The following is a 12,500-nucleotide window of genomic DNA, read 5'->3' on the forward strand; positions in this document are numbered from 1 at the left end:
AAGCCAAACACAGAAGACACTAGCCAAAACCTATGCAATTGTAGAAAGAAGGCAGAGTGCCCTTTAGATAATCAGTGCCTAGCCAAGGGTATCGTTTACCAAGCAACCGTCACTTCGGGCAGCAACGAAAGCGTACAAACATACGTAGGGCTCACTGACACCACTTTCAAGGCCAGACTCGCAAACCACAAGCAATCATTTATCAAGGAAACGCAACGGAATCAAACCGAGCTGAGTAAACACATATGGCATTTAAAGGAAGAAGGAGCTAACTATCAAGTAACATGGAAGATCCTGGGAAAGGCGAGAGCGTACACGAACGTAACAAAAACATGCAATCTGTGTAACTTAGAAAAGTTCTTTATCATCTGTCACAGCGATCTTGCATCCCTGAACAAAAGATCAGAATTGATTAGCACATGTAGGCACGCAAGAAAATTTCTTATAAAGAACGGATAGCAGGCAAGAAAATTTCTTATAAAGAACGGATAGTGTGATAACAAGCATTTAAGCTACGCTACGCACGAACGATCTTGTAAATGCTTATGATAGCGATCTTGTGAATGCTTGTGATAGCGAGTTTGTGGACACTTACACTAATGACCTCGTGAATTTTTTTGTACGCACGCATGTGGAAAGATGACCAACTATAAATACTGCAGGCAACACACAGTTTAATTAAAAAAGCCCTGAAGAGTGGAAGCCTAAAGCCTCTACGAAACAGGCCTGTAGGCAAATGTCAAACGACTAGTCCCATTCATTGAACTATTATATATATATATATATATATATATATATATATATATATATATATATATATATATATATAACTTGATGTATAAATATACCGTTTGACATAAATATCTGAAAATTTGATATGAATATAAGAAACTTATACATGCATAGTTGACACATGAAATTGGCAATCTTGATATTTTGTCACATTTGCACAAGCATCCACTGGACAAAGCTATCCGGCCTTTGAACAACTGCATGGCTGCACATCTTTGATCTTTGTTTTTTTATTTTAAAATTAAGTTCCATGTTTTCTTTAGAAACAAGGGATAAAAATAAAAAAAGGAGAATGGTTTAAAAATTTCTACCAAGAAAATTACTTTATGTAATAAAAATCACCATGATTTACAAGAAAACAAGAAATTAAAATCTCTCTGCATGAATCTTTCATGAAAGGAATGGTCACGGTGCAAATGTGTTTCCTTCTTTTCCTTGTCAGCTGAGAACAGAAAAGGTAAATATCCCTGTTTTTAGCCACCTTACCCACTCTGACCACGAGATAACGACCATAGCAAGTATCGCGGGAGAAGATCACTTCATTCACTGGCCCCATCCTTCCCAAGTCAACTTGCCACCACCACAGGTCCATCGCAGTCCTGAGGTTTCCATCTACTGTACGGTCACCTTGATCAAAATATCCTGTAGCTCTTACTGGCTTTCTGAAAGCAAGGTTTCCTTAAATTGAACAGAGATAAAAACATAACAACATACTTGGTAATCTGTGACCCTACCTAGGATGACTTTACTTTTGCCTTTTTTTTGTATGGGAAATTTAAAGTGCCCCTAACCCTTCAACTTATTTTTTGGGGGTAGATTTTGACATCTTTCAAGAACTCATTTTCGAAAAAAAATTTCACAAATATTGAATCCTTATTTTCTTACGAACGCTTGAAGTTAGTGAAATTTGTAATATTCTGCGCGCTATAAGCCCCGCTGGACAAATTATTCTCTCGTGGGCTCATTAGGAACAAGCCAATGAGAAGCGTCTGATATCTAACACTTTTTTTTTTAGCTGTGACGTAAGAAAAGGACACCATTCCATAACATAAGAGTGCGAGTTCGAAGATTATTTGTGAAAACGTACAATTGGTCTGAAAATATGTCCTCTTCCAAAGAGTTTTCCGACTCAAGTACGGAAGAGTATCTTTCGGACGATTCGGATGCCTGGATTTTCAAGAAACAGAGACGGAGCAACGAGAAAACCAAGAACTTCTATCAGAAAGTGCGACTGCCGACAGGGAATCAGGCAGCGAATTGCAAGCCTACATGGACGAGCCTCTCACGGATGAAGAATGACTCAAAAATTATAAACAACAACAAGAAGAAAAAACAAGCAAGAGGAAGTTTTTAAGAAGCGGATAGCAGACGAAACCAGCGGACTTCAGCCCTCGGATCGCTATCAGAAGGAATCTTATGCATGCCGATTCCTTTCTGTTTATTGTTAGAGTTGCTGCATCCATAAACCACGCACGTTTCAACCATTTTCTCTGTGTTCTCCGCTAATCTTCACACATCCCAACAACTCAAGCTTGCACGATGTCCTTTTCTTACGTCACGCTCGATACTTTGGCCGAGTGGGGGACTAATGCGAACGATATGTGAAAAAATAGTCAAGACCACCTCCACTTTCAGCGCTCGTAAAAAAAGCCCGGATTCAATATTTTTTTATTTTTTTTTTCGAAAATAAGTTCTTGAAAGATGTCAAAATCTACTCCCAAAAAATAAGTTGAAGGGTTAGGGGCACTTTAAGAATGTAACGGATACATGCACCAAGCAAGGTAAAACGTATCATCTGCTTTACTCCTTTTGTTGATAATAACTTTGGTCGAACCATTATCAAATTGCCCAGTGGACTGATACTTGCATATCCACAGTGATTTGACGATGTTATCATACAATTATGGGGCTCTTCACATGATCCCGCTTGATCGAGATGGATCGGTTACCAAGATGAAATTGGCTTCTTTTTTTTTTTTTTTTTTTTTTTTAACAACTTTATTGACCATTACACATGTTACATACCAAAAAATAAGTAACCGAAAAGAAATGAAATATATATGCAAAGTGATACGAAGTGATAAGGTCAAAAGGGAAGGTGCGAACGGGACGCGAGGACCCATGCGAGGCACTGCCCATGATATAATTAAAACACGATTAAATTTAAAAGACACTAAAACTAGGGATGACAGGGGCAGGATCGTACAATTGACCAGGTGCAGGGATGGTAGATGTCAAAGTGATTGTGCAGAAGGTGAAACATGTGCTCAGTAACAAAGTTGCAAAAGGAAGCAGTAGTTGAAAAACTGGTGGGGGGGTGAAAATTTACAGATATAGTTCCAGAGATTAACAATACGATTAAAGTAAGAGGCCTGAAAAGTGCTAGTTTTACATACAGGAGTTTTAAGGTTATAAGAATTACTTTGTCTGGTTCGGCCGTGAGAAACAAAAGAAACAAAATGAGAAACATTAAGATCAGTAAAACCATTCAGACATTTACAAAAGAAAACAAGATCTTTGAGTTCGCGATCAAATGTCAGAGGAAGAAGTTTTAAAGTTAAAAGTCTGTCTCTGTATGACATCACGCCTACACGTTGTTTGAGGATCCACCTTGTGGCCCTCCTTTCAACCCTTTCAATTTGAGATTTTAATGCTATCTTGTCCGGGGACCAGACTGTTCATATGGCGACTTTAAGCCCGCTTTCCGAGATGAAAAATTTGTGTCTCGATTTTCTCTGTTTAAACAACCTCCAATTAATTTTGATTTTACGTTAACTATTAAATGAAACTCATCTAAGCTTCATTATCGAAGAAAAGAGAAGTAAAAACTCGATAATGTCCGTTTTATAGCGAAAATGCATTGTATTATTTTCCTCCTGGTAACCGTGATGAAGTGTTCATATGCCAGAATCTTCAGCCCGCTACCGAGATCTCGCCGGGAAACCGAGCCAACCCGCTTTCTCATACGACCACATCAAAGCTTTTACAAAGGATTTGGAGGCGAAACAACATCTCGAAAACCAGGCCAGCCGGGCTCATATGAAGAGGCCCTAAACAATAATCATCGCAATACCTAAGACACCTTCTATCAAGCTCAGGGGCTATTTGATTAATTCCCGCTCATTTAATGCTCTCCATTTCTCTGGCACAAGGGTACATTTTTAAAGGCGACTTTACGACTTTCAGGTATTAGAAAAAGCTGGTATTAGAAATTCCGGGAATTTCAAGTACATTCTCAGTAAATTCTAACCTTGAGAGTGTTTATAAAAAAAATGCTACAGAGACGAAATTTTGACTTTTCCTTGTTTTTTGCTTCTCGTGACCTTTGAAGGCCAATAATTACGCCTGCCAAATTTGAGTTGGAAATTCCAAATGGAAGTGAGCTTTTTCGATGCATGCTTTTCGTGAACGAGCGTCGGCCATTGCTTGGCCCAGTAAGATCCCAGGGAGTTGGTTACATCATCATATCATCAAAACCATAGTGTTCTGAGGCGAAGTGACAGCTCCTCACGTGGAAAAATATCCCGTTGTCCATGCTCATCGTTTGTAAAAAAAAAGGCAAATATGCTACTCTGCGTGGCCTATCGCCCTCGCTCCCCTTCCCCTTCCCCGATTACGCCGGCCACGCAGGCTACAAATATGCCAGATTGTCGCTGTGTTGTACAGGACTGCAGCAACAAGTAAAATCCGCGAATTGGAATCTCTTTGCAAACTATAAACTGGTCAAGTGGAAAGCCTTTGTTCGCATTCACAGTTACAACTTGAACACCAAGGGGCTTTTCAAGATCTGCTCAGTGCATCAGGGTAATAAGCATTAACACTTTTGTTACCTTTTTGGGACAGTTGAGGTTAAGAATACGGAACTTTTACAGTTAAATAAATACAAGTACAAGTACGCGAAATATCAACCTCGTACACAGGGTCTCCATTGTCGTTGAGAAGACAAAGATAAAGAGAGAAAAATTGTGAAATTGCCGGAACCTACTAACACCGACCAATCTAGGTCTCCTTCCGGCTCGTTTCGGTGCAATAAAACTAGTTGCACCGCCTGTCCTTTTATTGAGGATGGCCGTAATCAATACAGTTTTTATAGTACTGGACAAACCTTTAATATCAAATCACATATTACTTGTGAAACCCCTAATGTTATTTACATGATTCAGTGCACTAAATGTAATCTTCAGTACATCGGAGAGACCAAACGTCGTCTTAAAGACCGTTTCAATGAACATAGGCGACCTATGATAAACCCTTTTGTAGTTATACCCCATTGCGGTTTCACGACACTTTCTGACTAGTGGTCACGCGGAGGATCACATGATCCTTATACCGCTCAAACAACTGCACACTAGTCGTGACTCCATCAGAAAGGCTCGTGAGGCATTCCTCATACACAGAAGAAAAACTCTGAAGTCTGCAGGCCTTAACAGAAGAGATGAAATGTAATTTGGTTTAGCTACCTCTTTATTTTCTTTTGTTTATTTTACCTTGTTATCATGTATTATTATCTTTCCTCTTTTTTGTGCATTTCCGTTTTTATTAATTTTACACAATTTTTTACTTGTAAAACAGAAAGAGGTTATTTCTTATTAATAATGCTACTAAATTATCCAGTGTAAACAACGAGGCCCCATTAGGGGTTTATCAGGAATACAGGAGATTTAGGTAAAACATTTATAGGGATATGGGATATTTGGGGGGGGGAGGGGGGGAAATTAACGGCATGCAGGATATTTAAAAAACCGAAATGGTATTATATTGATACAAACCACAGGAATTCATGGGATAAAGGTCAGGATATTTAGAGATACCGGATACTTAAATTCCTGCCTCCACTAATGGGGCCTCAACAATCAGCACAGTCTGTCTCTTGAACACTATGTTGCTGCTATTTGTAAATCCTGCCTTTTTCATTGAAGGAACATATGCAAAGTCAGGAAACATACCAACGTTAAGGCCTGTGAGACACTTATCCATGCATTCGTTTCTTCTAAATTAGATTTTTGCAACTCGCTTCTTTATGGCCTGTCTAAATTTTCAGTGCAAAAGCTACAACTGGTACAGAATGCTGCAGCCAGAGTCCTCACCTTTTGTCACAAATCCAAATATATTACTCGAATTCTACGTAGCCTACAGAATTTGGCTACCAATTGGGCAAAGAATTCAATATAAGATTTTACTTCTTACCTTCAAAATCCTCAATAACTAACCTTCTTATTTGTCTGACTCAATCAAATCTTATAGACCTTCAAGGATTCGAAGGTTGTCTGACCTCCATCTTCTGTCTAAGCTCTCTTATAATCTTAACTCTTATGGAAAGAGAGCTTTCCTTTGCGCAGCCCCTGAGCTGTGAAATTCACTCCCTCATAACATCCGATCACGTCATTCTATATCTTTTTTCAAAGGCTTACTTAAAACCTGGCTTTTCAAACAAGCATACCTGGACTATTTATTGCCATTGAGTTGGTGCAATATTTTATGATATGTGAAATAAGATTACAAAACCTGTGTTATCTCATGGGTTTATTCTATTGTTTATGTGTTTATTATTTTATTTTTGTCTTTGTCTATTAATCATGATATTTTTATTAATTATTTGACTATACCCCTTTTTATAAATACATTCTTTGTAAATATTTACTTTTATTCTTATGTACATAATTTTATAATTTATTGTCATTGTAAAGCGGTTTTATTGTCATTGTAAAGCGGTTTTGAACCTTGGAATCATCGCTATATAAAATAAAGGTTTTATTATTATTATAAATTATTATTATTATTGTTTACTTTTACTAAAGCTTTTTGAGGAATGTCAAGACAAAAAGGAGAAATTTATTTGGAATACTGACTGGAGATAGGCCGTTTCATTCGTTGGCTTTGGTTGTCTATAAAACAAAATAGAGTGTATGTCTTTTTATTTGGTTGTTTAAGGCTTTTTTCCAATCTTCTTTTCCCGTTTTTTGATTCCTGTACTGGGAGGAATGGCGATGGAACCCCCAAGCAGTGCCGTTGCTGAGTGGGTCTTGTGAGCGCTCTGCAGGGCCGGATTGCCACTTCTATATTTCTTTTCACGATTTATGTTGTTGTCGTTTACACAACCGATTACATGTAGATAAATTTACAATCTTTCGTCTCCCAGAGAGGGTAGGAGATGAAAGACCCTCAGTAACGAAGACATTAATCTTTTTTTTTAATACTTGATTTATTGCTTTCTAATGGTGCGTGTTTACTGCACAATGGCCAAATCAACACAGTCAAAGTATCTGTAGACTGTCACGTAGTAAAAAAAAAATAAATAAATCCGAAACCGTTCAAAGAACATCGCCAACAATGCTATTGTCTTTGGCGACATGTACTTGCAGTGCTGAAATTCTCAAGACCAGGCATCAGAGATTAGCAAGTTGAGAACTGATTGACTGTGATTGGTTAACAGTTTCTAGCCTGTTGCTCCGCCGGAAATGAGACGGTGTCAATCAAAATCTTAGATGTGTGCAGTTGATCTCAAGTCGGTGTCAATCGAAATTATAGATGCGCAAAGTCATATCAAAAATTTAACAATGCCATCTTAATTTACAGCCGTGTTTTTGCACCGAATAAGCATGCTCTCGACATCATCGCAAGCTCTAATAACTCTTCAAAACTTAGAAAACACGGTTTTTAAGCGGTGCTGACAACCGAGTGGCTTGCGTTCTAACACTAACCGATTTCAGTTTTACAAAGCAGTTAACAAATCTTTTATTTTTACAAGGCGGTAAGAGCACGAAGTAAGCACTGACTCATGCTCTACAGCGAGCTGAAGCCCCCTTGGGAGTATCCGCTTGGTTTTGATCGATTGTTCGGTTTTGCTTTTCATGCTTATCCTCTTTACAGCACTCACTTTGTTTAGTTTATGCGTAAGGATATTAACAAATTTCTATTTCGACTTTTTATTAAGAAAGTGTAAAGACTAAAAAAGAGAAAACCAGAAGACAACTCTGTTTGTGATCAATGAAGTACTGGTAAATCGATCCGTGACTGACCCAAAATAGTAATCCCATTGGGAACAGGTTTTCCTTTGCAACAACGAATATTCAAATTTGGATCCGTTTTCTGACATAATGTGTTCATAATGTAACTGAAGCGTGCGCTAAAAGCAGCAAACTGTAAACGGCCACGATCGTGGAAATACATAAAGTTCATTTTAAAAAAGTCACACCTCGCTGGGTCGCATTACCTTTCAGTAGCTCTTTAATGTGAAGAGTGCAACATTGTTTTTGAGGGCGGGACTATGAATTAATTACAACACTCGCGGGAAATTTAAAATTAGCCAACTCAATCCCCGTGGGAAATTTGTAGGGGCAAATTTGCATATAATCTCTGCGGTTCGGGGTTTGGTTGAAGGAAAGGCTAAAAAAATACTACTTCTACTGATCGGAATCCCGCGAAAATTCGGCAGGACCATCTTACAGTATCAAGTAAAAAAAGCCATATGAATACTCATTTCCTAACCCCTTATTTTTCGAAATTTTCTCTCTGAAATTGTCCAAGCCATACAAACAAAGTGCCGAAATAGCTACTTTTGAAGCCAAAAAAGATAATACTTCTAACTGAACCACCGACGTAAGAACAGTCACATTTTTTTTATTAACTTCTTTCCAACAAAAGCCATATGAATACTTGATTGTAAACTGAATAGTTATCCCGTAATAGAAGAATTTTCAAGCGGTTCTCCCGGCTTTCGGCCGACTTTCTTTATTGTTTTCTGTACAATTCCCCAATTAGCTTTCGAATTTAGCGCTGCAAAGCGGGGAAAAGTCCCGGATGTGTCGCAGCATTGTGGGCGAGAGGGTAGGAGATGAAAGACCCTCAGTAACGAAGACATTAATCTTTTTTTTTAATACTTGATTTATTGCTTTCTAATGGTGCGTGTTTACTGCACAATGGCCAAATCAACACACTCAAAGTGTCTGTAGACTGTCACGTAGTAAAAAAAAAAAAAAAAAAAATCCGAAACCGTTCAAAGAAAGAAGCCAAGAAAATGAAATGTTACAAAAGACTAATACAAAAGTCTCAAGTCTGTTTGGTGCATTGTTTCTAAGTTGTTTGCCGAAACATGTCACTCAATTTTACAGAGCTTTATATGGAGACGCCATGTTAAGTTGTTGTTCCTCGAATGGCCTTGAATCAAGAAAACATCTGGACCTCAGTTTGCGATAAAAGCCCTCTCTTTTTTCTCGTGAACTGAACTAAATGAGCATAAACATGTCATATACAGCTTGTAATGCTTAATTGAACCAGACAGCTTTATCTCAGTTACTGTCTTGGTGTCACGCGAGGCGAAATTTGAAAATTCCAAATGCTGTATTCTCAAGACGAAAAATGCTACGGTGCCTAAAACTGGTAAAAGATTTACTTCTAGGTAATTTTTTACCTGGTATGGATTAAAAAATCAGAAAACCTAGCAACTTTGATTTTACTATTTGATGGCGTCATGTGAAAATTAACATTCTATTGATAAGCCTAAATGCTTGACACAATGGCCGATTGAACACACTAGTTCGATTCGCAAAATGTTTGACACAATGGCCAGTTGAACACACAGGTTCAATTCAAAAATCTTTTGGAACGACTGACTGGTTCGCAAGAAAAACAGATCCATTGGAGTATTTGTTCGATGCAATATCAAATGCTAACATGCAGTGAAACACACGAGACTGGAGCAAGATCTAAAAATAACTTAGACAATTCTCCTTACCTTTAAAGCTTCCCGTTCTCAAGGAAAAATCGTCTGTCCACTTTATCAAATACTTTCAGATGTGAGGTTTAATCATGGCGGGCGAAAAGGATTTGCTATAGCTTATATTCTGAGCAACAAGTGGTCTAGCCTGCGCTCGGAGAAGAGGAGAGAAGAGTAAGATTTCTAATCGCCGTACGGGAGTTTGGAAATCCCGAAGCGAGACTTAATGTAACATCTCTGGGGCATATTTGTGACTACGAAAGAGTTAATAAACATAACAAACCATCACATGATTAGAGTTGCTTCGATGGTGCAGTGGGAACTTACTCGCTACCGGTGCGCGTGGCCCGAGTTCGAGGCGCGATGGCACCAGTTGTATCATACGGGATTCTTATCGAGCTGATAATCTACTATCCCTGGGGTGTGCACATTTGTGACTTCAATGAAAAATAAAAAAAAAACTCAACTGGACTATTACCGTGGTATGCATATGCATCCCACGTAATAAACCTGAAGAAGGCTGGTGTTGGCCAGCCGAAATATTGTAACCACGCTTATATTCACGTTGTCTTGACCAACCTTTGGAGTATATTTTCTATTTGTGAAGATAGTTGATCATTAAGAATAAAACGCAAACAGCGGTTATTTGCTTGAACTGCATAACTTTTATAAACTTAACGTTTCGTATGTTACAACATACATCATCAGAAGTGATTATTATTCAGTTACAGATAAATTTAAATTCAAAAATACAAATGTACGGACTGGGAACTAACGAAATTGATTGACATAAAACGACAAAAAATCTGCTACTAATAGAGATAAAGTTTCTCACTGCCAACGTTTTCATTTAAGGCTGGCTTTAGATCATGGATAAACAGAGACTCTTTAATTTTACAATGCATATCTGATCGACCAGTTTCTAATATTTCAAACTGATTCCAGTTAATTCTATGGTTGGTTAAGAAAACATGATCAGCAATTGCAGATTCGTGACAATTTGTGGTTAGGGGTTTAAAATGTTCTGTTTTTCTTTCACGTGTAATCGGCGTTTCGTTTTCCCTAAACAGAAATCATTGCAATTCCAGCTGTTTGCTCTGTACATTACTTTTGACCTGAAGGAAGGAGCTACTAGTTTATCTTTGTAAGGGAAAAAAGACTTGATTCTTCGGGTGTTCTGAAAAACTATTTTGAGGTTGAAAATACCATAGAATTCGTTTATACAAGACCTCAGCTGTTTTGCCAGGTGTTTGCTGTGATGACCTAAGAAAGGTAGAACGATAAGAACTTCTTTTTTCCTAACTGTCGAGTCGATTCAGAGGAAGAGAAAACACTTGAGAGAACACACTAGTTTATTGGATCCAAAGTGGAAGAGGGACTAGTGACCATGAATGGCTACCTAATTTATACGAATAGAGAACAATACATGATACATGACAAACATTCCTACATAAGGTGTTCACATATTCTACAGTAAGAGCGCAACTCAAAGATCTGAGCCATAAAATTCAAGTGACCTTCCAGCCCACGTTTGTAAGCCGCAAGATGAAACAACATCTGAAACCGTCTGAAGTCAAGCCGTCTATTGTCAACCAACAATCCCTTGTTTATCAATTTAAATGTAACCTGTGTGATGCAGGTTATGTTGGTTACACGCGGCGGCATTTGCATCAACGCGTAGACGAGCACAAGAATGCGTCTTCCTCTTTTGGAAAACATTTCCGTGTGAAACGTTCTTATGTGCCCAATGATCTTACCAAGAATTTTCCCATCTTAAAGAAGTGCAAGAACACGTTTGACTGCCTCATTTATTTTATTTTTATTTTTTTATTGGCTAGAACTGAGACCAAGTCTCCATGTACAGTCGGACTCAATTTGTGCGAAAGTTTTTTACATTTTGAATTATGTTATTCTTGCATGTTTTTTAACACCCCTTTTTTACATTTTCAAACTTAACATACTTTCACTTCTTTGTTTTATATTTATACTTATGCAAAAAAAATTATTTTCACTTTTGGCTTGATAATGACCGAAGTTCGGTCGAAACGTCGCGCGCTTTTACCATTAGTTTTTACTTCAAATAATAGGTGGCTCTTTAAAGATTTGGCCAAGTAGGTGTTGACATTTTCTAAGTAAAAGTTGTTTCAGGTTTGACACTGATGTCTGGTATTGTGTTACAAAAAGCTTTTGTTATTGTTTTGGTATTTCCTTTAAGCACGGAGTCCCTTTTTGTCAATTTGACCTCTGATAGTAGTTTTTCTACCAAATTGTGTGGATAACCTCTATCCCGCAAGTGTATTTTAAATTTTCAAATGTTTTCCTTGAAAGTGTGTTTTGAGGATTCATAGAGCTTCACCTTTTATTGCTTGGTGGGTGACAAGAGGTGAAATCCGTATATTGGAAGGTCTCCGTTGGTTTAACATGTATTTTTTGATCCTTGCATCTCGTTCCTTTGTATACTATTGTGTCTAGAAACACAGTGTCAGTGGCAGATATTTCTGCCGTGAATTTAATCGTAGGGTGATGTAAATTTGCTTGTTCGATGGAAGTCGCTATGTCCGGTTTACTCATGTCCCACAGGGAAAAGGCATAGTCAATGTAGCGTTTCCAAACTATAGGTTTTGAGACACCTTTGCTTAAAATTTCTGTTTCAATTTTAGCCATTCATGAATAATTGGTAAAAAAAAAACCCTGTCTTGGTTCTCATGGTTTGCCTTGTAGGCGGCAGCTTCTTCTTGAGTTGCGAGTGGCTCTAAATCTTCGTCATGGGGTACGAAACTGGCCTCACTTTCCTCGAAAATCGCACTACTCCTGTCTGAACTCAACTCCGAACCGTCCTCTGACGAAAAAGACGAAGAACTTGAAGAAAAAAAACATTTCTTCTTACTCTATTGACTAAAAACCATGCAGAAAGACTTCGCTGGATGATGAGATGAAGTCAAGGAGGAACCGCAGCGTGACAAAATTGTGGCCTCAAGTACTTGTCGTTCGA

At 38.1% G+C, this 12,500-nt stretch overlaps 2 protein-coding genes across 2 annotated transcripts in view; both read right to left on the bottom strand.

Annotated features, from left to right (window-relative positions):
• Positions 1 to 12,500, bottom strand: part of LOC138004092 (uncharacterized) — an 888,878-nt gene that overhangs the window by 678,999 nt on the left and 197,379 nt on the right. The gene's annotated exons all lie outside the window — the stretch shown is intronic.
• The window catches only part of LOC138004140 (uncharacterized), a 132,382-nt gene that overhangs the window by 88,125 nt on the left and 31,757 nt on the right, over positions 1 to 12,500 (bottom strand). Inside the window, exon 3 of the mRNA XM_068850572.1 lies at positions 1,279 to 1,470. Coding sequence (XP_068706673.1) covers positions 1,279 to 1,384 — 106 coding nt within the window. The 5' untranslated portion in view covers positions 1,385 to 1,470. The remainder of the gene's footprint in view (positions 1 to 1,278; positions 1,471 to 12,500) is intronic.

This window comes from Montipora foliosa, chromosome 5 (assembly GCF_036669935.1).
Source record: "Montipora foliosa isolate CH-2021 chromosome 5, ASM3666993v2, whole genome shotgun sequence".
Taxonomy (NCBI): Eukaryota; Metazoa; Cnidaria; class Anthozoa; order Scleractinia; family Acroporidae; genus Montipora; species Montipora foliosa.